At 42.4% G+C, this 26544-nt stretch overlaps 1 protein-coding gene across 4 annotated transcripts in view; it reads right to left on the bottom strand.

The window, feature by feature from the left end:
* Positions 1-26544, bottom strand: part of XRN1 (5'-3' exoribonuclease 1) — a 53566-nt gene that overhangs the window by 8656 nt on the left and 18366 nt on the right. Inside the window, exons 13-38 of one of the 4 annotated variants that reach the window (XM_075570110.1) lie at positions 21386-21475; positions 20451-20607; positions 20200-20319; positions 19352-19521; positions 18931-19051; positions 18364-18462; positions 17917-18020; positions 16554-16685; positions 15190-15352; positions 14695-14808; positions 13713-13811; positions 11372-11487; positions 11016-11162; positions 10178-10267; positions 9953-10088; positions 8718-8774; positions 7773-7905; positions 5922-5991; positions 5767-5825; positions 5600-5667; positions 3534-3614; positions 3183-3239; positions 2935-3049; positions 2167-2228; positions 1360-1461; positions 480-608 (exon numbers count right to left, since the gene is read on the bottom strand). In XM_075570110.1, the coding sequence (XP_075426225.1) occupies positions 480-608; positions 1360-1461; positions 2167-2228; positions 2935-3049; positions 3183-3239; positions 3534-3614; positions 5600-5667; positions 5767-5825; positions 5922-5991; positions 7773-7905; positions 8718-8774; positions 9953-10088; positions 10178-10267; positions 11016-11162; positions 11372-11487; positions 13713-13811; positions 14695-14808; positions 15190-15352; positions 16554-16685; positions 17917-18020; positions 18364-18462; positions 18931-19051; positions 19352-19521; positions 20200-20319; positions 20451-20607; positions 21386-21475 (2791 nt within the window). Of the gene's footprint in view, positions 1-479; positions 609-1359; positions 1462-2166; positions 2229-2934; positions 3050-3182; positions 3240-3533; positions 3615-5599; positions 5826-5921; positions 5992-7772; positions 7906-8717; positions 8775-9952; positions 10089-10177; positions 10268-11015; positions 11163-11371; positions 11488-13712; positions 13812-14694; positions 14809-15189; positions 15353-16553; positions 16686-17916; positions 18021-18363; positions 18463-18930; positions 19052-19351; positions 19522-20199; positions 20320-20450; positions 20608-21385; positions 21476-26544 lie in introns of all 4 variants that reach the window. The other 3 variants (XM_075570108.1, XM_075570111.1, XM_075570109.1) reach the window with 3 other exon arrangements.

Below are 26544 nucleotides of genomic sequence, written 5' to 3'. Positions count from 1 at the left end.
TTCAACACCTATGTAAGGTATGCTCATGGAGACGGCGGTCCTCTCTGGGACTCTCCTCTGTGCACCTCTTACAGAGTGGCTGGCCCGTTAGGAGTAACGGTTTGGGAGTCCTGGCTCAATCATCCCGGGCTGCAAACTATACCGTTCAAGGCCGTGGACGGGACGTGTAATTCAGTGTGTTGGTCCAGAGCACCAAAAAAAAAACCAGTAAGTCTGGCCACATCTGTATGTTAAACTGTAATATGTTACTTTATGTTGATTAGCATTCAAACACGACTGCTTCTCTACTACCCAGACCGTATTTATCGATTGATCTACATTCCCACATCGTAGAGTGGATCGCTACTGGAGACTGGGCCCCTGGAGAGGACCTTTTCTATTCAGTGTCTGGTGTAAGAATTCCAACTACGATTTCCACCAACTAAATTTTGTTTCACTTCAAAAAAGGAACCAATATTAAAAAATGACTGCATACAAACCATGGCGAAAGATTGAGGAGACAAGTGTTCCTCATTGCTGCTCCTCTTCTCCTCGGGGGGTACAGATTGCTCCTGGTCGTCTTTGCCAATCTTCATGGATGCAATGAGGTTTTCAAACTCTTTATTTAGCTGGGAAGAACACGGATAAGTATTTAACCTGCAAATATCTTTTTTGTAAGTTACCTGACCTAGAGGGTTCCCCCCATGAGCTGATCAGATGTCCAATCACACCTGGGACCTCCTACTTTGAGATATCTGTATTCCCCCCCCATGGATTTGACAAACAAACTACAAAATGGCTGCCAGGGTCACCAGCAGAAAGCCTTGCTGTTGCAGCTTTACTTTTGGCTGCTAGAGTGAGCCCTGACCCCGGCAGCCATATTGTCTCACCAGTTTCCATGGCGGACCCCATGTCCATTTCAGGATGGTCGCTCATAAGCCCATAAGCCAGGGGTTCCCCAGACAACGGGAGATCACGGATATGCTCAAAAGGCACCCCGTGGTTCAGATTAAAAAAGTTCAACTGAAATAGTGCTAGTATTTGGCCCCACTCTGGTCACCCTTCAGACTGTTTTGGGGCGACATCCATTTCTACCTCCCGGGCACTTAATATTTACAATGTTTGTCACCTGAATGAAGCATCGGATTGTAAAAAAAAAAAAAAAAAAAAAAAAAAAAAAAAAACATCTCATAAAAAACAAAAACAAACCGGCGATCAGCAAAGATGGGAATTTTACAGAACGTTATCTAGCATTTGATCCAACACCTATAAAAGAGTGGTGATGCATTTATTCTAACATACAAGATTTGGGTATCATTATTCTTTCCTATAGGGGTGCGAGGAAAAAATATATATATATATATATATCTGGCTTTTTACCTTTCCTTCTAAAGTGGGATGATCAGCTTTACCCAGCTGGCAGTCAGAGAGATTGTCATTTCTCTTCAAAAGCCGGACATGCTTCACAGGATCGGAAACATTCTGTAAGACAACCCCGTCATTGGGAATGCTACATACATATATAAATAATCAAATGGTTATAAGCATGAGCACATATAGCAAATCGCAAAATGTGAAATACATTAGCCAAACAAAGGTCCGATGAAATGAAGATACAGAACACAGACTGTCCTAGGTACTGTATAGGACTGAATCGTTGGGGTTTCTCTTGGACTCCAATAGATTTTTTTTCTTTACTCCAGACCTGTGTGCGGTCTTCATTTCATCAGACTTTAGTGTGGCTAATGTAAAACAATACATATAATCCATGCAGCAGCTTCTGTGACAGCTGCATGGGAACTGGCTTCTCACTGCTGGGCATTCTAGCAATCAAAGGATTCAAAGAAAAGGATGAATGATTTAAAGTTACTTTTTTTAAGCAGCTTCTATAACAATATGCAATGTACCTGTTAAGCATGTTAGATTAGTAATTGATCAATAGAGGGCATTGATCTGCATTTTCTCATCTAGCTGTACACCAACAAAGATCAATATGACATGAATCCAAGCGCATTGTACAATAAGTGACAGGATTTATGTCTGGTACAAAAAGGCAATCACTTTGCGGAGGACGTTCCTCCTCGAAAATAAAGGAATATTTTTTTTAATCATCTAATGATGTACAATTTTCCAGGAACCAACGCCTTTATAAATGGGGATTGACTGAGGAAGCGAATATGTACGTACCTGTTTATTTGCTACATTCTGATGTTCCGTCTCATTTTTTGGAAGTTTAGAATCTTCTTTCCCTGCAAGTCACATAATTAGGATAATCAGATGAAACATTCTTGCGTTACAGGAAACAGTTGAAACTATTTTTAGAAGCTGCCATCAAAATCCAACAATACTGACAGGCGAAGTTCTATCTGAATACTTTGCCACCAACGTATGAAGACTCTTGGCTGATTCAGAGCCTGTACATCCTGAACATTGCCAGCATGGGAACCCTTTTCCAAGTGCAGCCCAATGCATGTTGGAGTGAGACCTTTGACCTGCACTCAATGGGAATCTTGCTGCCCATGGGGCGCTCTGATTAGCATTATCTGCTGGACAAAGGTTCCAACACGTGCTCCAAATATGATAGTGACTATACTCCATCCGGCTGTATATCCTGTCCCACCCGGAGCAGCCACTTTACCTTTTGTTTCAACATTGCCCTTACTCCCCCTAGAGTGTAAGCTCCCAGGAGCAGCGCCCTCATTACCTTCTGTATCTGTTTGCACTTGTTTGTCCTTATTTGGTATAGAACGTTTTATGTAAGATACCGACACTGTGCCCCTGTTGTACAGCGCTGCGGACTATGTTGGCACTTTTCAAACAAACAATAGCAGAGTGTGATTAATAGAGGTTACACATATTATAAATTACCTGGTAACCACCTACTGCCCAAGAGCAAAAGCAATTCCTTAGATATTTTAAGATGGTGTAGTCAAACACCTCCCTGATCACACGTACCTTTTCTTGCTGCCTCTGGCTTTCTTGGCTGGCTCTTTGGGCTGCTCTCAGCGTAACCTCCTTTATGGAACGGGGTACTCTGCCCAGGCTTCTTCTCCTGAGGTAGACTTGAAACCTTAGAAAGAAGAAGTTCACACGGTCATTCGCAGGTGTATATAGGCATTACCACCCTATGGGCACTGTGCACTAATGGTAGAACAAACATCTGTCAGGCAGATTGTCAAAGCAAAGCTTGGCAATAAACAAACCTTTCCGGAGCCTTGTAATGAATTCCACACACTGCAAAACTCATCGTCTGGTTTATTCTGAGCAGAGAAAAAGAATAAGAGGGGGGAGAAGGACAGTCAGTGCCCTTTTAACAATTTGTCAGAGTGAAGACATGCTGCACCAGGACATAGAAACATCAAAATTACTAGATTGCACGGTGACGCACTTTTATATCTGTACAATCAAAAGTAAATTACATTTATTTCTGTGCTTATGATTGCTTTTTCCTACCTGTGAAATGTTCTAAAATGTCAAACTGATCAGAAATAAAAAGGAGACTGCATTTTCTGTACATTTTCTGGAAATGGAAATGGAGATTTGAAGGGACTTACCTTTTGTTTCTGATTTCCAGCAGAAACAAAACCTTTCTGTGGTGAGCTGACATTTCCCTGAAAATGTTGTTTGCCGTTAAGCTGATTGATAAAGAAAGTACTGGTCAATCTCATTACAAAACTTCGTTCCAAACAAAATCTAAAAAAAGACTTCATAACCTGTACTTCCACACAAAGTGTTCTCTAGATATCCAGCGTTAACGGCCATTCAATGGCAATTGAATAGATACAATCAGTGGCCGTTAACGCTGGCTTGGGGTTGTTACACTGTAAGAAACCTTAGTGAACCTCAGTATGTAAAGGAGTTTGCAGGCGAGAGAAGGTCAGTCGAACTTTGCAATATTACACAGAAAGACATGTCCAGGTATCTCTTGCATGCAAAGTCCTGTGCTTCAGGCAGTGCTTGCAAAGCACTTCCACTGTGCAAAAAACAAAAAAAGTGTCTTTAAAAAAAGGGAGCACGTCAAGGGACCATATAAAAAATATGTTTGAAGCAGGAGGGGTCTCCGGAGCTGAACTGCATTCATTTCAGCTCCAGGGACCCCCTGCTTCGAGATACTTGCCTCCGTAGGAGGTGCTGGTATCGCAGTTTAAATATTCCACGTCATATGGACCAATAGGAAGCGGCAAGGGATGGCATCACGGCTTCCTATTGGCTGGAAGGACATTTAAAGCTGCCATTTTGATAGCGCATATAGCCCCATCTGTGCTGTTACCGGCACCCCATACTGAGGTAAGTATCTTGGGAAGCAGGGGGTCCCAAGAGCTGGAATTAATGTGGTTTAGCTCCCGAGACCCCCTGCTTCAAACCTATTTTAAAAAAAAAAGTTCGCCTGGAGTACTTGTATAAATTAACTCCTTACACTTTGTCTGGGTGCATCATTTTTCATGTCAATGAATGAACGGTTTAAGATTACCACATTTTAGAGTGAAAATAGGAGTGGCCACTTCGAGCAATGAACCAAGTATCTAGCAAGCATAACAGCGGCAAAAGGAATTGAGACCAGTTCTGCAGGCAGTCAGACCTGATTACAGAAGCACTGCAGGTCGGTTGGCAGCAGAGTTAATAGAGCAGGAGAGTACCAGGCTTTAGATTGCCAAAGGCCTCATGACCCAACACCACAACTAATGGGACCAGGAAAAGGACTACTTGGAACGCAGGAGTATAGGTTTAATAAAAAAAAAGAGAAAACTGTGCACCAATTGTGTAGTGATAATTGTGATGCAAATAATTATTAGTGATATCAATGAAGTGTAATATTTAGAGAACAAAAAACAAAGTGCACCCACAATAATTTGTGACTTAGTATCAGGAACTAAATACAAAAACCTGACAATAAATAGGAGTCCGCTGCTCGTCAAGTTGATGGCTCAACATCAATAGAAGGAACATGTAAAGAAGACAGCGCACGACTCAGGTTAAATGTAATACAGTTTAAATTAAAGGTGATAAATGCATGTGCAAAAAGAATATCAAAATAGCAGGGCATGTTTGAGGTACACGTTACCACTCTATGGAACTGCTGTTTCACCTCTCGGCTAACGACCGCCATCATCCTGTGCCTATGATCCGGTGTATGTGGAAATCCTTATGCTGCACAGATGTCTGTATCCTGGGAATCTTTACCGGAGCCCGATCCGCGTCCCTCACTTGGGCGGTGCTCCCCCACGAATCTCCTTGATGCCCTGGAATATATCAGGATTTGCTAAAGTGGTTTGGTTAAAATCACTTTAACAAATCCTGATATATTGCAGGGCATCAAGTCGTGGGGGAGCACCGCCCAAGGGAGGGACGCGGATCGGGCTCCGGTAAAGATTCCCAGGATACAGACATCTGTGCAGCATAAGGATTTCCACATACACCGGATCATAGGCACAGTATGACGGCGGTCGTTAGCCGAGCGGTGAAGCAGCAGTTCCATAGAGTGGTAACGTGTACCCCAAACATGCCCTGCTATTTTGATATTCATTCGTGTACATGCATTTATCACCTTTGATTTAAACTGCATTACATTTACACTGAGTCGTGCGCTGCCTTTATTCTTTGCAGGTGTATAGGGTCTTACCCGTGTGGGAACAAATAGCGAGCGTGGAGAGTGGTTAAGGGCGCCCAGATGTCCTTTTTGTGATCCTCCTGCAGACAATTCAGGGGAGTAAGGGACAAAGTGATTGATTGCTGGTTGTGGTTTAACTATAGCAGTCAGCTTCTGCCCTCCGCTTTCTGTACGATTACCGTGAGAAAGGTTGATTAAGGCACATGTTGGCAATCGATAACCCTTCGACTGGGAGCACCTTCAATTACACAGAGAATGAGCAAACTATTAGAAACAAGTCTACACCTCAATAACATACAGGTTATATGGCGAGTTTGGTTTCCTGTACAAGTACCTTAATGTTAAGCCCCCGTGGAATTCCTCATCAAAGAATACTTCGAGCAGCACATCCGCTTCTCTTTCCGCTGCAAACACACACATGTAATGCCATTTACATGAGCTGAACAGGAAGTGTTCTAGGTTTATTGGTTTGCTGAAAACTATTGACTCGATACACATTAGCAGATGTGATGCTGGTTAATTACATCTTATTATACAGTATCATAGCATTTACAAATATAAATGTCCTAAAGCAGCTGCATAGAATACACTGGCAGAGCTGGTTACGGTCACGGTATTGCACAATTTCTTAGTAAGCGATAGGGAGAAAACTGACCTATTATTCAAAGCGGCATTTACTTACTGCCCCAAACATCAGCCTGAACCAAAACACGCAGAAAGGGTGTATAATAACTATACACCGATAATTTACTCTCCCTTTATTACTGCAAATAATTAGTCTAGTTCAGGAGTGGCCAACTCCAGCCCCCAAGGGCCACAAACAGGTCAGGTTTTCAGGAGATCTCTGCTTCAGCACAAGTGGTGCAGTCTTTGACTGAGCGACCTGGTCTGAAGCAGAGATAGCCTGAAAAACTGACCTGTTGGTGGCCCATGAGGGCTGAAGTTGGCCACTCCTGGTCAAGTTAATACAAAGACCAAGCGTTACAATGTTTCGTCCTGCCAAAATCACCATCAACTGGCAACTGTTTTGCTATACAGTATATTCTTTCTAATAACGCTGAGCAGTCAGAACATGGCAGAGGAACCCGGTATGTGTTATTGTGGTGGGAAACAGACTAATTTGCATAATAGGTGGGCCCCATATTGGTTATTGATCTGACTTATCAGGCTTGTTGCCTTGTTCCTCCTCCTAGTTATAATGTTCAATTCCCCGTGTTTTGGGATTTCTGTGTTTAGGATATTACCCTGATCAAAATTACCTTGACACATGGCGTCTAATGGGATACAGACACTATTGTGATATTCTGAGCATATTCCCATGTACCACATTGTTTGTGTAGCACCACTGATTCTATGTACCACTATTTTGTATATTTTTGTGATATGAGGTTCAACTACATCCATATGGCATTATTCCTTACGTTCAGCAGTAAAATACTATTTTTTGGTTAGTTTGTGTGTTTGCTTCTATTGTTCTCATTTTTTGAGTGCGGGAAACACGTGAATGTCCTTAGTGCCATTTCTTAGTATTCTGTAACTTCTAAAAGCAGTTCCTTTTTTTTCCCTTTCAACAAGGTTTGAACCAGGGGTCTCCTGAAACAAACATTTTACGCTTTGGGAACACCCTGGTCGCCGAGATACTTACCAATGAAGTTATCAGGTCTAAAACTACCTCCGGGGAAACAAAATGGCTGCCAAATCTTGAGCCATTAGGAAGCTGCAACATCGGTTGCAGCTTCCTATTGGATGGCCATTTAAAATCCAGGAAGTAATACAGGTAACTTCACCAGTACACATCTCAGTAACAGGAGGGCATGGGGCCCAGAAAGCTGAAAATAGTGCCGTTCTGCTCTGGAGGACCCATTGGCCCCTTCCAATTCTGTAAAAGAAATGGTAATTTCAGGTGGATTGCTCCATTAATTGGATGAGATAACAGCATGGATCTCTCACACTGTGCTGCCGACATGGAGGACTTGTGTATTGTTGCCAATGCATTTCTCCTTACATTTATTCTGCTAGTTCAAGACTGAACAGGTTACAGGGGTACGATTGTCAACCTTGTTTGAGAAGGTACTGCAATTTATGCTCGCTCCTGTCAAAGGGGACAGTATAAGGGAGAGAAGGCAGGGATAAATGTTACATGATTTACACTCCTATCCCTGATCGGCCTTAATAGAACAATCACCTCCTTTAATTCCGATGATGGTGCCTCTGAGCCCCAATGGGACAGAGAAGCTCTCCCTCACATTGACAACACGGTCGAACAGACGGAACTCTGCGTCTCGGTCTGGAATGACCCCGTGCTGCTGCTCAAGAGGCTGTGAAGAGACGACAGAAGAGTTCGAACATTACTTTGGTTATTTACCAAGTATACAATAGGACTGGGGTGGCCAACTTCAGCCCTCGAGAGAAAGCAAGGTCAAGATTTCTGAAGTAGGGATATCAAGACAGCAAGGTCAAGATTTGCTGTAGCAGGGATATCCTTGAAACATGACACGTGGGTAGCCCTCGTGCACTGCAGTTGGCCACTCTTGGAATATGGGAAGTGCGCAGGTATGAAAACTGGGGTTTTGTTTTTTTGGAACGCAAATGTTATTGGCAATTTTTATACAATCACAAAGAATGGCATACAAAATAGATTGAGAGGGGGTCAGGGGGAGGGTATGGTTACAATATTTCCAGAACATTTAGCAGCAGGTCATTGGGCATAAATCAATAAATGTACTGGGGGGGGGGGGGGGGCGGGGAGATGGAAAGAGTTGGAAACAATACAATAAGTAGGGAAACAAGCTGTTATTTAATACATTCTCCTCGTAATACTTTAATATTTACGTGCACTAGAATATCCTTTTTTATTTTATACATAAACCCATGACGACATTAGAAGTGTTGCAAATTCTTTCCTCAGGTACAATCAAATTAGTGTTATATATATATATAATGACTGTTTTGTGCTTCTAATTAAACCTTTTTCAGGTATAATTTGAATGATTCAATATACACATCTTAAATTTATATATGTATACACATCTTACATTTATATACGTAATCAAAACATTACACTATTAGCTCCTTCTTTGCTTTTATGTTTCAAATCTCACCTAAAGATAAAGCAAAGAACAACACTTACCCTAAACAGTAAGTGAGGCTTGACGGTCACTCGCACCTTTTTACTGCTCTTTCTTAACTACAGAGGCAAGAGGAAGACAGGCAATGGTTAGCAATTACTCAAACAAGACACTCCACAGGTATAAAAAAGCATTCAGAAAAACATGATTCCCATTCTTTCATAGGAGAGCAAAAGCTTTTCCTTAGGTCGCACAAGAGCCACGATTACTGGTCTCCTTTTTTAATAATCATTTAAAGATTGTTGAAGGAGAGGGGGAAAAAAAAAAAAAAATTATATATATTTGTGTATATATGAACTAGGGTACATCTAGATTTAAAAAAAACATGTTTTTCTCATGAAGAATGATGTAAAAACAAAGGGCCTTATGCAGAGAGCATCGTTATTTCGAAATTCGCCATTTTTTGTACAATTTCGCGCAGAAACCGGCAGAAAATGGCGAGTTCCGAAAAACGCGCCATTTTGTTTTTTCAATTGCTAAAACTCGCCTCGCGGCTGGCGAGAACCTCCATCTCGCCATTTTTAAAACTCTCCGAATGCAGAGAGGTGCGAACGGCATAAAGCGGCTGTTCGCGCCAAAAAATGCCGCGATTCTCGCATTTTTGCCGCGCCAGGAAAAGATGGCAAGATGGCGCTCGCCGCCTATAGTAAAGGGGAAAAAAAGGAGCGAATTTGTTTTTACACGTTTCTGAAGCGCGCATCTCGCCAATTTAAACTCGCCACACGCATCCATGTTAAACATAGCAGAATTCGCACTTTTCTGCATATGGAGAATAAAACTCTCCAAAAAAGCTACTTTTTATGAAATTCGCCAATTTTAAAATTCTATGCTCTCTGCATAAGGCCCAAAGACATTATAAAAAACAAAAAAAAAAAAAAACTACTGCTGTATCCTTATAGTACAATTATAGAACGCTTGCTGCAATCCAGTAGGTTCAAGGCACATCTATTATAGTGGTATCATGCACGCTGGTCTTGTTTTTCTCCCTGTATAGTTCAACTGTATATTAGAATTTTAACAGAAGATGCTCCATTTAAATGCTAGGGCTGTGCGACAGTGGTTCTCCTAAGGAAGCTTTATATATGCACTAAACAAATATAACAACTTCTAAAAGTACACGATGACCAAGTCAAGATTAATGAGATATAAGAACACAAGGGTATTTTGCAGCACATTTGAGATCACTTTCCCAAAGAGCAATGAATTCAAAGCCCGTCTTAGTGCTTGAAATTCTAACCTTGCACTTTTCCACCTCCTCTTCAATTTTCTCAACTACAGCAGAATCCACGATTTGCAGATCACAAGATGAACGGGACAGCATGCTGATGGGGTGAGCCTTCAGCCAAGACACGATCTCCTGAATCTTCTCAGCGCTATTCCAAACAAGTGAAACATGGGGTCAGGCCGCAGAGAAACAGGAACCTTGTTTTAACAAAGTTCTAGCACAATTGTCTTTTCTCACCCGTTCTTATCCTCTCCTGGCCAGATATCATCCTCGTAGAACACATCATCTTGGCTGTTTTTTGAAATATATGTAAATAGTTCAGGGTACCTGTGAAACCAGACAAAGATTTAAAGCTAATCAGATGCTGGACAAGATCTATTTCTTTTCATTAGTCAGAAAAACAGTGATGCTATTTTATTTAAATGAGAGGATTACATCAAAACAGGTCAGTTATGGGGTCTACCCTTAAGCATCTAGTATCAAATACTATATATCTTAGTTAATTGTACTGCTCTGTTGTAACAGTTATTCAAGCTAGGCAGCGACAGCATAACTTCAATGCAGGATGCACACCTTAGATCAGGAAATGTGTGAACCCATAGACTAGTGTGTTTTTTAACTAGGGTTCCTAGGAACTCTTGGGTTCCCCGGGCATCCCTAAAGGGTTCCCTTAAATTCTCTGGCCATTTGCAAATTGTATCAGATACATTAGAAGTTACAATGCATCTGATATCAGACGCGCTATTAGAGACTGTTGGGGGGGGTTCCTCAGAATTTCACTTAGGGTTCCTTGACCAAAAAAAAACGTTGGAAACCACTGCGCCATAGACTATTTGTCATGGAAGGCAACATGCAGTCAGTTATCTGAAGCGTCTTCAATAGCCCACTGAAACAATTAAAGAATGAAAGGACTTCTAATGTTGCAGGCCCGTCAAGCACTGTAAAAGTACGTATTGTATTAAGGGCAAGACATTTTAAGACCTGCTTCAGTATAGCAGGTGTAATGAACTCTTCAGTTGCCTTCACAATATTAAACTTTGTATAAACCACACTAAAACGGCACCGACCCCCATACCTTTCTATATATTCACCAAGAACTTGCTCAACAGCTGAAGAGTATGTCCACTCTGTCCCAACTTTTTTGGTATACCCAGGGACCTCCTCATTTTTCTTATTGAACTTCAGATTTAGTCCCACATTTGCCTTTTGTTCCCCATGTGGACTGCAAAACAACAATTTTGAATTGCATTAAAGTCATTCAAATGTAAACAGTTCGGAAGAGTCAATGTCCAACACAAAATAATTAACTAAAACCAACTAGAAAACTTAGTTGATTTTTTTAAAATTTATATGCCATTTTGGGTAACATTTGTTGCAGAAGGTATTTGTAACAAAAAATTAACACGTCGCTTTGCTTATATTCCTACTTACTTTCTCTTGGCTCCTCTGCCAATAAAAATACATCCTGTAACCCTTGAGACAAGGTATCCGTTCACCCCAAGGCGACTTGCCAACACATACCCAGGATTATATTTTACGGCAAATTTCTATAGGGAAGACAGAAACATTTACGGTTATAATGCGTTATTTGAAGTGTGAAAAAGAGTCTTATAAGACTTGGCTGAGGCCAGTACAAGGGAAGAAAAATAGAAAAATCAAACTATATTAGTGAGCTTTACAAAAAAAAAAAAAAAAAAAAAAAAAGTCACGTTTGCAAAAGATTTGGCTTCAAGGACAGAAATGTATATTCAGAATTTATTACAATGTTCTTCTTGGCCACAGAAAGAACCATGTTTTATTACTGAGTTAGGGCGTCTGTGACGTCACGAAAATCTAAGGACGATTACAATAAGGCTAAACTACACACACTACACGTCTAATCATTCAATTAGACCAGCTGTTTTTAGAAACAAGATTGAGGGAGGTGTAGTAGTCTGGACGGCCGCAGTATATAAAGGAGGAGCGGCGAGCCATATCCATTCTAACTACGGAGCCTGAGGAAGCCCATAGGGCGAAACGCGTTGCTCAAAATCCCCCAGCTATTTTGATCTGTTGCGGCCACCGTCGGGAGTAGGACACGGGAAGTGCAGAGCTCCATCCGGACGCGGAGAGAGTTTTACTGCAGCACCACGAGCCCTGCTAAACATCCCCTAGAAACTGGCTTTTAATATTATCCCACACCGCAGCTCACTAGTTGAGTAAGCGGTGTGTTTGTTGTTTATTTTTATTTTGAATAAAGACTTTAGCCTTGACTCCCTGGGCTTATAACTTTATTTTATCATTCTGGGAGAGAGAACTCAACATCAGAGGCTGCTACAATTCCCTATCAAAGGACGATAGAAAGAACAACTAAAGATACCTTTCCAAGTGTGCACTCACACTTGGCCGTGTGAGTAGTAATACTTTGACATATCTTTTCCTTCTCCCCTACTACTTGCCACTCAGTCAAGTTTTGTAATTTGGAGCAGTGGGACTACCCTCTGGAGCCCAAAGATACCACCCCTTAGAGCGCACCCACACATGCCCGTGTGAGTGTTTTTAAAAATTTTAAGATTATAACCTCTGGCTATATTGTTCCCTTGCACATATTTTGTTCATATTTTGTTCATATATATATGCTTCTATTCCGAGGGTGACACCACACAAGAAAAAGGAGAGGAAAAGCACAGACGAGAGGCGGAGACCGAACCCACAAAATAAAGAAGGTGACATCACACCAAAAAAGAAAGAAAGGAAGAGCTCAGACGAGAGGCGGAGACCGAATCCACAAGGAAAAGAAGTGAGGACGTAAAGACACCTTGATGCGCAAGCATTTGCACAAGGCCGTGTGAGTGTTTAAAACTATTTTAGATTTAAAAACATCCACTTTAACACTTCAGAGTCTCACACACCTGAATCAGACTGTACCCTACTCTATCATTCCACCAGTGCTCCCCCATCCCTTTCTAATGTTCTTCTAAGGCCTTGATTATACTAGGTCCGGCAGTGCGCGGGCACTCCCTCGTGAAGTCACTAGGGCGACGCGCACGCCAGGAACCTGCACTGCAGGCGGCATCTGGAAGTGACAGAGGCATGGCCGTGAGCGGTTCGCCCTCATTGGCTGAACCGCTCACGTGACGCTGCCAATGCACAGGGAGAACAATTTTGGAAATCTGTGCAAACATCGTGCTCCTGGACGCGGCGTTCCCCTTCACTACTCTCCATATGTTGTTCCAGCGTCGCACGCCGCCATTATAAGCACGGCCTAAAGCTACATTCCATGCCATCTGATCAGCTTAAATCCAAAATGGTAGTCATGTCATTAATAGGATGAATACTTTTTTTTATTGTTCTCCTTTAAATGGCAGATACAATAATAACTTTATTTCATATAGCATATATCGACACTACATGACATCAATGGGCTAAAGGCACTATGCAAAATGGCTTATTAGCCAAACTGGGCTGTAAATCGGTTACTACTAAACTTTTCCTATTAGAAACCCGCTCAGAACTTTAATCTTTAAATTACCTTTACAACGAGGGGCTTAATATGCACAGAAGTACATCAAAATCAATGAATCAGAGGTTTCAGCTCTATTTAGAACCACATGGAGACCACAGACCTTGGCAGGATAAAAACCATTGTGTTTGTAGTGATCGTTTCAAAATACAAAAAAAAAAAAAGTAATTGCGTGGATAACAAGAAATGTCCCTTACAGTAAGGAAAGGAGTCGGGTCCCCAACCTAGCAGTGGAAACGCAGTGTGGGAGAAAGGGGTCAAACAACTTACATGCTGGTTCTGTATTAAGGCATCAAGCTGTGGCTCACAAGGAATGCTAAACACCACGCGGATTCTGTTCTCATCGAGAACATCAGACGAGTCTTGAACCTGGAGATGTAAAGAGTATATTACGGACACAAGCTGCTGCCCTGCAGGGCTTAGCACTGAAAAGCGCTCAAGCAATGCAAGATACCCCAATTAGATGTTGAATACATCTTGCTACATAGTATAGGATTTACATAAACCACTTTTCACAGATGAAGGAAACTTGTTCGATGGGCATGTTACTGCAGATAGAAGGTAACTCGCGCAGGGCCAGCCTTCGGGCCCGACGGTTGCCTTGGCCCTTCGACATCAGGGGGCCCGGCGCTCCCTTCTCCCATCTGCGCCAGGATCCAAATTCTGCCGGACAGGAGAGGGGAGAGCTGGGGAGTCCCCAAATCGAGACAGGACTGCACAGCTGCTCACCCCAAAGATGGTGAGGGGGGGGGGGGACTTGTATGAACATGTATATAGCTGGGGGAGGTCTTACCTATGCGGAGCGGGCGTCTGCAGCAACCCGTTGTCATGGCACCGCGACTGTTACGCTGGGATGTCATGGTGACGTGTGACGCTGCCATGACAACGCAACGTTACGCAGTGACGTCATTACGCTGCAGGGGGGGGCACCACTGCCAGCATGCCCAATTTGGAAGAGTATCCACTCTATCATGCAAACAAGCTGGATGGATACATCTTATTCGTCCATTTATTCAATTGAGAGAAAGCAACAATACAGAAAACAAAAAATATACATAAACAATAACTTAGCTGATCGTTCACTGAAGGATGGGTGGATAAAGAAAATATGGCCGATTATTAACACACATTGGATTGTGGATGTACACATACATTTTTAACAAACGGCTGATTGTTAAAGACACATTGGATTAACATTTGGAAATGAAGTGCTATTAGGTAATGCTGCATAGTTACACCACATGCAACTTACTTCTCCCATGCACCCGTAGTAGGGTGTCCCCAACATGAAGACCGAACTTCCGGGACAGAATAGCTCATCCAAAGTATTGAAATGGGAAAAGCCAGAGTCAAAAGCGGTGATATCCTGAAAGAGAAATCCAACTCTGTTCTCCCAAGAAACCAATGATACACATTACAATATGCGAGAACAGGGTCCTGGCAGGAGAAGGGGAAATGGAGGAAGTTGGTGGTTGACTCGTGGCATAGCCTCCCAGCAGAGGTGGTAAGAGGCTAATACAGTGAGGGAATTCAAACATGCTTGGGATAGACAGAAGGTTACCCTAAATATAAAAGAAAGCACCGGATCAAAATCGGGTCTGAGTTTTTACGGCAGACAGGAAGAAGGGCCAGACAGGAAGAAGGGCCAGACAGGAAGAAGGGCCAGACAGGATGGGCCACGTGGTTCTTATCTACTGGCAAATTCTACGCTCCTAGGTTTTAACATTCACTTTATTCTCGGTCTCACCTGGACTATAGCCTGGTATGCAAAAGGGATAACTTGCTTTGACCACTGTTTCTCGAGATGAACTTCTCCGTTTTGGTTTAACTGATACAGACGGCCGGTAAGCAACTGAGCATACAACAATACCGACGTCTCGTTTATAACTACCCCTTTTCTTCTTTGGTAGCTTTAGAGAAGAAAAGAGAAACATATATTGCAACACATGCTAGCCGACGGAATATATCCACCGATCAGATGCAATACAAAGCGGGGGAAACTACATGCACAGAAATGGAAGGGCGAAGGTGCATTGGGTACGCCGGATAAAAAGAAAACCGGAATTAGGTTAGTTATTAAATTCTCCCAGCTACAGAAGTAAAGTTAGATACAGGTCACCACATTTATCATCTAGGAATATCCAAGTTCGATGGGGGTTTTCCTTGATTTATTTAGGACATTATATTTCTAGTGGTTTGGCCCCAATTATTACATCCGGGAGACGTCAATAATTAACCTGCAAACAGTTAAAGGTCTAGTCCATTCACTGACACTTTATTTATATATTAAAGCAGCTTTCAAATGTAATTGGCTCCTTTAAGATTAATGGCACCATTTTGCATTCTTTGAAAAATAAATAGCTTCGACTTTTTATTCTGCTTCAGTTCATGTCAGAGGCGCGCATACGTGCAGAGATTAGCTTTGCAGCAGCTCAGCAAATGTTTGCAAAACCAGTGACAACCGATAGAATTTGACGTCAACATTTCTAGCAAAATCGGACCAAATTGTTCAGAATATGCTATATGTGTTTCTAAATAGTAGCCCACTGACGTAAAAAAAAAAAAAATAAAAAAAAAAAGTGTAAATGTTTTGATATTTGTTTTTTTAATTGACTCGAATTTCCAAAGTGAAAGTAATGAAAATATGAATTGAACCTGCAACGCCCATTACATTTTAGTGATAAGTGACCTTGTTGCCAACTTTTGGATTGAAGCAATTTTTTGTGAAATTTGGAAAGTTCGCTTAGAATGCAAACAGTTTGCACATCAGGGGTGGCCAACTCCAGTCCTCAAGGGCCACCAACAGGGCAGGTCTTAAGGATATCCCTGCGTCAGCACAGGTGGCTCAATCAGTGACCGTCAGAATGATTGAGCCACCTGTGCTGAAGCAGGGATATTCTGAAAACCTGACCTGTTGGTGGCCCTTGAGGACTGAGTTGGCCGCCCCATCTAATGCATCATTCTCACCGCCGCCTCACTCTGGTGATAGGTGGGACTGCACAATTCAAGTCTAATGTTCTAGTCATCCCGGTTTCAAGTGATAACAAGGAACCGCTATTAAGTGGGAACCGAAAGACTTATTGCTTAAATCCCACGGTAGTTACAACTCACTGTTCTGAGATTCCCTGCACTTCTTTCACCCAGATGCTTCGCTCTTTGTCGCTAACATAAACCACTTTTGTTGGGGGCACACAGTTGTCGATGTAAAGTTTCTGGGTGCCAGGGGGTTCTTCCAAATAAAACCTGGAACACATGACAGGCGGCAGAGGTGAGTATAATCCCAAAGCATCATTAAATATAGGAGGAAATGCATCTCAAAACATGTATAAATAGGTCCTTAAATAGGGATAATATATATCCTAAATCATCCTGGTAATGTGGAAATAGTATAAAAAAACGTAAATCTCTACAATACAGGCCTGCCAGATTCCCTAGGAAACATTAAACAGTTATTGTTTTACAAACAGGTTAAAGAGACATTGTTCTGGTGATTTTTTTAAAGCAGAAAATACATTAATATCTACATCAATATTTTGCAATCACAAACTTAAGACACCTCAAACTTCCACCCACTGTGAGCATTAAGCCAGTTCCAGTCTTTCAAACATTACGCGTGTCAGCTGCAGATATCTTTATACTTGGTGCGGATATGCGCGCAAATACAATAACTGTGTCACTACTAAGCTTTAAGGAAACAAGAAAAACACAAGGCACTTCGGATTTTCTAATGCTGAATTTTAATGAGCCGTTTAAGTGATGAAAAATACCATTTTAGGTTGAAACGTCGTTTTTTAGGCTCATTAAAATTCAGCATTAGAAAATCCGAAGTGCCTTGTGTTTTTCTTGTTTCCCGATATCATTTGGGTCTCCAGCAGGCTACCCCTCAGCACCGGTAATTCTGAGAGGATAAATATGGTGTGCAGCAGATAATCCTTTGCATTACTACTAAGATTTAACCCAGGGGTCTCAACTCCAGTCCTCAATCCCCCCCCCCCCCCCCCCTGCCTCAACAGGTCAGGTTTTCAGGATATCCCAGCTTCAGCCCAGGTGGCTCAATCAGACACAGCTTCAACAGCCTCTGAGCCATCTGTACTGAAGCAGGGATATCCTGAAAACCTGACTTTTGGGGCTTGAGCACCCCTGCATGGCGATTTCCCGAAAGGTTCGACTGCTGCATTAATTCAGCTGTCCTTGATGTAACTTGGAATTAGTGTACTCCGATTAAAAGATTCCTATGGAAAATATTGTAGACCTCTCTAGGTTTAGATCATTATGGACTGTGGCTTGTAAAAACAGTCAGGTTGGGTGTGGAGATTGGAGAGAGAACAATGCAGCATGATAATGGAAGTGGTAAAAACAGAATCCACAAGTGCAGTTTGCAGGTAGGAAGGTGGTAATCCCCACAGATAAATCCTCACGCAAGACACAGACATGCAATTCACAAACCGGAACGGCGGTACCGAGTTTGACATACTTTGTCTCTCCGTCTGACACCGCGATGACTCTGGCTTCTTCAAGGTGAGGCCAGTTTACAAAAACGGATTTTCCCAGCACTGCTGCGGCAACACTTTCTGAAGTCTGAAGACAAAAAATAAAGAATATATGTACAAGTCTGACAGAGGCACTCTGTATTTGATTTAAGGAGATCAGCGTAATATTGCACTTTTAGTAAATGCACCAAACAAAACTATTTGTCAAAAGTACAGCAAATAAAAATACTACTTGTGAGCACATTCTCAGACAGGTCTGCAAACCTGTCTTTCCCCATTATCTCTTGGTATACGATGCTTCCACTGCAGCTAGGGACTCTGGGTAATGCCAAGCAAAGGAGCACACACAGCAAGGGACTCTTTACATCTTGTCCATTGGTAAAAAGGATTACATGGTGTGTGTACAAGACGGGGAGAAAGGAAGTGCTTACATTCTCATCCGAGTCTTCATCGAAAAGGATCTCCAAGATCAGGTTCTCCCCACGGCTGCTCTGCTGGAATACCTGCACTCCAGTCTTCTTCAGAGAGAACTAGAAAGCCAAAAAACAAAAACGGCAAAAAAAAAAAAAAAAAAAAAAAGGTGTATATAATGTATACACACCGTACCTTTCTATTTCATACATAAGCAGTATGGGTTCCTGAAAAAAATAAATATTTGTAGTCCATACTAAAATTATTCACATACTATATATATTACATTGCACTTGACTGCATTCTACCCGGATCCAGCGTTTATTGCCATCCAAATCAATGCCAGATCGGGGTGCGATACCCCACATGTACGCAGACTACAGAGAAGCAGTGCCCTGCTGCAGGCACACTAAATTTAGAGCCCCACCACTTTATCACTGGCTTGTCAGATTTTCAGTTACAGGAATACAATTACTGGATTCCGTGACAACCATTAAAGATCTTGGGGTTATACTATACATGTATGATGCTACTTCCCCATACACAATGCATTGCAGCCTGTGGCACTGAAAGTCCTTAACCCTTACCTTGTGTTTGATGTGCTTCAAGGTAGGAAAGCCACAGAAATATAACGCGCTCTTGTTAGTGTGAGTGATTTTATTATTGTCCATATCCACGTGCCAGGCATCCAATGAAATGCCCTTATACCTATAAATGAAATAAGAGATATGGTCAAATGTTTCCTGAGGAACGGTTTAGTTATCTAGGCCCAGACTTAAGGGGTGAAACGCTGCAAGGCAATAGGCCAAAATGTGCCTCACTACCTAGCACCGCTTAGTAAATACACCGCCAACCAGTTAGGGACAGCCATTAAGTGGGAGCAGGAAAAACAGTAAGGGAAACTGCAGTTCTATATTGTATGCTCCCTGGTCAATATCTATTTACTTGTCATGTGCTAGAATACTCTACAGTTACTGTAACTTATGGAATGACACTGTGTATTTGTACCTTGCATGGCAGTGTTCTATACTCGGGAACTTTTCTGGCCAAGGTGAGAGATATTTGAACTCGACCTCCTTCTCGTACCAGTACTTCAAGCACTCACTGTGCTGGTTTCTATTCTCCTCGCCCTCCGTCAGGCACTTATTGCAGGGCTCCATGGCTTCCAGCAATCGTTTCTGTGAGATATCCACCACAACGTTAGCGGTATAGTTTTTATGCACACTAATGGGACATCTTCACAGATTACCAAACACAATTGTGTTTATCTACAGAACCTAGTCCAAAGAGAAATATTTCTAACATCTTTGACAAAAGATGGAGAGATGGAGTTTTGCAAATAGCCACAAAAAAAATCTTCAAGAAAACAATGGGCAATATTCATTTACTTAATCTAGTCTGTTAAACGCCAAGACCAACACTATGGTCCATAATTCTGAACAAGCACCTCTCAAAGCATAATAATATGAACAGGGCAGTTCCACTGGCTTCCGTTGAGTGAATGGGCCTTCAGTTGTCTTGTGCAATTCCTGGTTCTTGGAGTGACTGCTTATTTTCTATAATACTGTGGGGGTCTCAAACAAGATTGATGCCAGAAATACAATCACTGCTTAACGAAGGCATTTAGCAATGATATGGAAAAGACTTTAGTAAAACAGAAGTGGTGGGAGTTGACTGCCAGCCAATGTGTACTATTGCTAATCCCAACGCCAATGAAATGACCAGGCGTATTTCTAGGCAGACAAATGGTAATGACTTTTAGACTGATTACAAACAATTGTTATATCCAAGCCAAAATGACTTGAAGACAAAACTTCTCTATGTCCTGTCAAAATCAAGAGTGAAAGGACACGTACCTCATCAATAAAAGGAATCAACACCACAGCCTCCCACTCCTGCTGCTTCCCATTAAGGTCGGTTTTAAAATCTTGTGGATAATAATCTATGATTGGCGACTCTTCGCTGGTCATCAATGTCTAGTACAAACCAAAAAGGAGAAAGACACAGGGTTGGCGGCCTTGTAAAATAGCAACGCGCCAAAGAGCAGAAACCAAAGACGGAAATAAGAGCAGTAAATGAAAGAGCACCGGGGTTAGGGAGACGTTACCTGGTACGAGTCAGGGAGTAAGTCTTTACTAGCAGCAGGAAGGACAGCGAGCAGCTGCTCAAACGGCATGAACGGTTTCCCTATATTAAAGTGTAATTTGAGGTGGCTGATATTACGGATATCAGACAGGTACGGTGCATAATGATCGGGGTAGTACCTGAAACAAAAACATATCTACAGTTGAGTATTAGACAACTTCTGTACTAGATGGGGGAAGCACAGAGCATGCTACTATGGACACAGGATATCTAGGACGTGCATATCTTTACGGCAAGCTCTGCCTAACTTGTGCTGCCACCAAAATCTATTTTAAAGTAGATGGTAAAATGGCAAAACATTTTACATGTTAAAACAGATCTCTACAGGCTTTTGAAAAGGAAGTACTACATAAGTTAACTTTATCATCATTGTCTGGCCATCTTAATCAGCCAATTCTGTTATATCACATCAGTCAACGCATGAATATTCTCTTGTACTATAACGTTGACCGTGTACATAGCTGTGTACATCAAATTTTGTAGGCAGAGCAAGTCCTGGCCATTCAGAAGTTCCCATCTAAATTTTGGTGCCTGAGTTAAAGGCAGATAAAGTGACTTACCCAAGGTCACAAGGAGCAGACATTGGAATACGAACTGGGTTCACCCACTTTAAAGACACACATACACACTTAACCTAATCATTGTGTACTTCAAAGCAAACAATCCAATATATAGAATATTTTTGGGAAGATCAGAGAAGACAGGAAGTTTGCCCATTTTCTTCTTCACTGGAGCCTCAAACTACATAGGACTGGTTCTCTTCCAGATTTCGGATGCCCTTGTCTATTCAGCTGGGATGCTGTTACCAGAATGTACTACTCGTCCAAATAATAAGTACTTACTCACACTTTTATAACAATACGAGTATGTGGCTGCAAAACACATGCATCTGCTTACCAGCTCCAGGACTGGACTCCGTGGTAATAATAGTGCAAAATCCACTGTATTGCCAGGACATAACATTCAGCCTGATCCGCCAGAAATTCACTTAAAATAAAGAGATGAAATATAAAATACATAAACAAAAATCTGCACATCAAAAGGATTTAAGTACAAAGACCTAATAGGGAAGCCCCAGGGAAAAGTTGTGTATGAGTCCCTCGTGTATAATGTCTGTTAAAGAGCAGAACATTCTCATTACATGTGGTTATCAAATCAAGTTATTACTGTGTCTTTAACATGCAAATTGCTGCTGAAAACGTGGAAATTGTACACCACATTACATCTATAAGGGCCCCTACTTAATGTTGTATGAAGCCATCACCATGCTGGAGTTTAGTTCCATTCCAATGAATAAGACTAAACCTGAGATCTCAGCTCCTCCGATAGGTAGGACAGAAGGCTTGACATTCAGAGGCCAAGCTATAAAGGATCCATTTGAAGCCTCCAGGTCGGGTTGCTCTGAGCAATAAAAACTAAAAATTAGAACATTTGTCTGGTCTTCTGCGTTCCCTCCAGACAGGGACGGCTTGATAGCAGTGCCATCGGTGCGACTGCTCCTAGCCCCATGCTTACAGAGGCCCCATGCTCTTCTCCACAACATTTCAACTGATTGCCGGGGGAGAGCGCGGGGACTCCAAGAACCTCTAACCTATTCTCCGGAGCCAGCATTGCCTCATGCAATCGTGACCGCACGTCACCATGACAATGTGATGTAGGAGACACTACTGCTCTGGAGAAGGTAAGAGGCCCCCACCAAAACCCCACTGTACCGAGCCCTGCTATCCCCTCTTTATTCTTTTGCTGTTTTGGGAAACACCAAGAATGATGTCTTTATTTGGATCAAAATAAGATATGATACTTTGGATCCAAATTCTGGAACGTTTTTCAAGACTACTTTATCCTGATGAAACATAAGGTGGCTTGAAAGATCAGGCCTATATTTGTGCAACTCTACTAGCTACACCAATAACAATGAAGAAAGCCGTTTTAAAAGCTAGCCACATTGCTAGGGCTTGATGCCGAGGTTCAAATGGAGTTCGATAGCCTTTCGCACCAATGAGAGATCTATGGTGGAACACTTCTAATCAGGGGGTCTGAGTTTTTATGGCGTTCGTAATCTACTTATCAGTGAATTTGAAGTCAAGGACTCCCCCCTGAAGGCACGAATAGCTGAAATATGCACATTGAGCTTGAGCTCAAATCCTTCTCCAAACCCAGCTTCAAAGAATCCCACATTTTCTGAATGGAAATCGTGACGATCTGTGCAATGATCTACACACGCTTTCAGAAAATCCAGCCAGGCCATGTGCCTTTTAGGTAGACTTCTCATTAACTTGAATGGTATTAATTACTTGTGAAAAATCTCAAGTCTTACCCTCTCAAAATCAATGCAATTAGCTGTTACAGATTTGGATAATGAACTAGACCGTGCCAAAGTAGATCTTTGATTAGTGGAAGCTCCCAGAGAGGTTTATTTTTCTAGTCCCAACAAATCCGTGAACCAGGCCCTCCTGGGCACAAGGGGATGATTGCAATGACTTTCCTTTTTCAGCTTAATTTTGTTCCGCCAGGCGCAAATTCCCAGTCAGTCATTGTGCCCAAACACGCTGGATTGTCCGTCTGGACTTAAAGCTTTGAATTGTCCCTAATAGCCATTAGGCGCATCTCACAAGGTCCATTTCTGGACTAGACTTCGGAACACTTCTGGATGCAAAAATTATTCTCCCAGAAGGACTTAATTGCAAATATGAAAATCTGCTTTGATGTTTTTAACCCTGGTTGTGCAGATATCTGTTGCACATTATTCTCTACCCTTGATTTAATTCTGTTTACTTTCCTTGTTCCACCTTGCTTGTTTAGATGGGCTAGTCATTGTTGGACTGAATCCTCAATAGTAGGTTTCTGAACAAGTACAGCAAATGTTGAACAGACAAACACTGCCCTCATCTACACAATATTTGAGGACAGCTTTTTGTCTTCAGAATTCCATCTCCCTTGATGTGAATACTGGCTGTAATAGGCCCCTATCCTTGATGGCTATCACCTGTTATGACCTCCCAGTGACGCAAGAACACTCCTTTGAGCGATTGTCAAGACTCCCCCACCATCTGACCAACATTATCTTCTGCCTTGATAGCTGTATTACCTGGTCTAAGGAAGTAGTTGCCCTGTCCCCAATTGATAGTAAATGGATTTGAAGCAGTCTCATTTGACTGCGCCAAAGGCACAACAACCTCATGCCTTTAGGAAGAACACCTTTGAGATCTTTCTACATTTGTCTGATCTTGACTGGGAGGGGAAGAAAGGGTTTTTTGTTTAAATAGAATTGAAGAGCAGACTTAGAAACTGAAGCCTGCAAGATGGTCTTGGGTAGCTCTTCTCACAATTTATAATCATTAACACCCTCTTAGAAATTGGACAGCGCTAAAAATATTATTATGCAACCGAGCTGATGAGTTTGACTTTTGCAACCAGTTGGTCAAGATAAGGGATAACTGCAATGCCATCACGAAGTAAAGCTGCTGCCACCCTCACCAAAACATTGGGTATACTTTTGGTGCTGAAGATAGGCCAAAGGGGAAAGCCGAAAACAGGAAGTGTCTGAGGTTTCCTTTGAGTCTTTAAATGGAAACGTCCGAAACCTCTGGTGGGGACTGGAGTGGGGAATCTGGACATAGGATAGGCATCTTTCAGGTCCAACAATTCCATAAAATCATTTGACTAAACCGTTTAGGACCTACTTGATGGTCTCAATCCTGAAATGATGGTACTTTGCTTGAACCGTCTTAAGGGAGTCTGCTTCTTGTTTGGTTTGTCCCATTCTTTACAAATCAGCTCTCTAAAAGAAATGCATGAATTGGAAAGCCTTGTTCTTTCTAGCGCCTACAAAATGTCCTGTTTCTTCAGAGGCACCCTTTGTATCTTCTATGTCCAGAATCGTCTGTATAAACTAGATTAACTTCTCAATGGGAAAAATATGCTCATACTTTTTCCCACCCCCCTCAGCCTGAGGAAGAAAAAAGTTTGATTGTCGTCTTCATCCCAAATCAGACTCGGCAAAGGAACAAGCCAGAGTTCAAGGCGGTGCCATGGAAGTAGATGGATCCGTTGCCACCACAGGCAACTGATGCATCAAGCATTGCTTGCAGTGCTAATTTGAACCATGAACATATTGAGCCTCAAGAAAATATTCCTTGGATGCCACATCCTTAAGACAATCCCGACAACTTCTTATATTTATTAGGGAGTAAAATTACACAAGCAAAGCTTTCCTGGGTTGTGTCAGACAATCCATCTGAATTATTCCCATCTTGTTTGCTTTTCAGAAGAGGAACTTAATTCGAAGATCTAAAAAATAAATAGTTATATAACCTAACACACATTAACAGGCGAAGCCTAAAACAGAAAACTTAACTAGGCTCACAGAAAAATTGGCCCGAGAAATTGGCATCCAGGTGACCTTGTAACGTAATTACCGTGTCACCTTTTACACCTTTGCGTTTCAGCACGGAACACGAGGAAGATAATAGTATATTAAAATGTAACATCCACCGTTACCCATCTGTAATTTTTTTTCCCATTTGATTTGTTGTATAGCAACTAACAAATCAGTACTCTCTCTGATAAAGAAAGGTAAAGACCTCACCAAAGGTTGTAAAAAACATCAATGTAACGCGAGAGACCATCTCCCAACAATCCAATAATAGCCACTATAGAACGACCTGGGGAGGACAGGTAAGTGACTTATGGATCTACAATAGCACCACCTTTACCCACGTTGTTAATGACCAATGAAATGACTTTGAGAGCCACAATCTCTGCAGATTAATTATCAGTTAGATTTTTAAAAGGTGGTTGTGAGAATGTTAGGGCTGGGACCCACTGCGTCCGGCGGTGCGAGCGGCCGCACGAGCGTTCCCCACCAGAAGGGGAATCCTCCCGAGCCGGTCCAAGTCCCCCCTGGCTGCACAGCTCACTACACGCTGTGACGAGTCAGCCGCTAGGGGATTCAAGAGAATTGTAATCCCAAGCGGCAACGCGTCACGTGGTGTGGCTGTGAGCCAATGAGGGGAGGCTTCGGGGAGCAGGGAGGAGAGTGTGGGGGGAAAGCAGCGATTTTAAATAAACTGCAGCACCAAGGAAGTCCCCTCTGCTCCCTCCCACAGACTCTCTCCTCTTGGGGGGGGGGTCCCCCTTCAGATTCCCCCCCCTGCTCCGATCCCCCTGGGCTCCGATTCACCCCCCACCCACGTGTATTTGTGAGTGCGTGAATGGTAGTCTGTGTGTGTGCGCGTGTCTGTGTGTGAGGAGTTGAGGGTCTCAGCGACAGCAGTTGAGGGGCTGAAAAGTTGAGGAGCTGAACGGCTGACAGGCGGTCCGCCCCCTCACGTCATGGCCGCGCCCCCTATCCCCCCGCAAAAATGGTCTCTTTGGACCGGAAAAAGCCCCAAGTGCCTCTCCACGCGCTGCTTGTCTGCAGTGCGGGCGCGTGGTCTGAGGCAGCGGGGCCTTAGCCTAACCCCTTTAGCTTAGGTAGCCCAAGATATTTTTCTACTAGTTTCTCAAAAGTATTAATACATGAATTGTTACTGATATTAGGGCAAAAAGCCTTCATGTGTATTCATTGATTACTAGAATTGTCCATTTTTATAAGTATTTGGGTTAATCTTTTATCTATGTATATTTTGTTGTTTAAAGTTGATTTATAACTGAATATGCACCTTATGTGGGATCTTCTGACTTAAGAGCGGCCATCTTTATTGCGGTCCCGTCCTTGATATATTGTTTCTTATCGACGGTCAGTTTACCTGGTAGGACGCAGATTGCGGCTCTTCCGCCGGAGGTGCCCCTATATTAAGGTTGTTTTTAACATGAAGGAATCACTATGATAAAGCGCCAGCTACGGCGGGAAACGCGTCAGTTTCCCCTTCTGTTGGCTTAATGCTGCAATAAAGGAGATTTGTACTTTTTGATCCTGCCTCCGGTTTTCATCTTTTTTGCTGTGCTCCTCGATTTCTGTTCGCTTCTACCTATATTTCCCAGTGGGATGCACGCCAGGACGATCGGACTTGTTACCCTTAGCATCATGGGTCCCGTGAGTACTTGCCTCTCTC

Source organism: Ascaphus truei, chromosome 14 (genome assembly GCF_040206685.1).
Source record: "Ascaphus truei isolate aAscTru1 chromosome 14, aAscTru1.hap1, whole genome shotgun sequence".
In the NCBI taxonomy this organism is placed as follows: Eukaryota; Metazoa; Chordata; class Amphibia; order Anura; family Ascaphidae; genus Ascaphus; species Ascaphus truei.
Note: the sequence above shows the minus strand (reverse complement) of the source record. Positions and strands in the feature narration are given on the sequence as shown.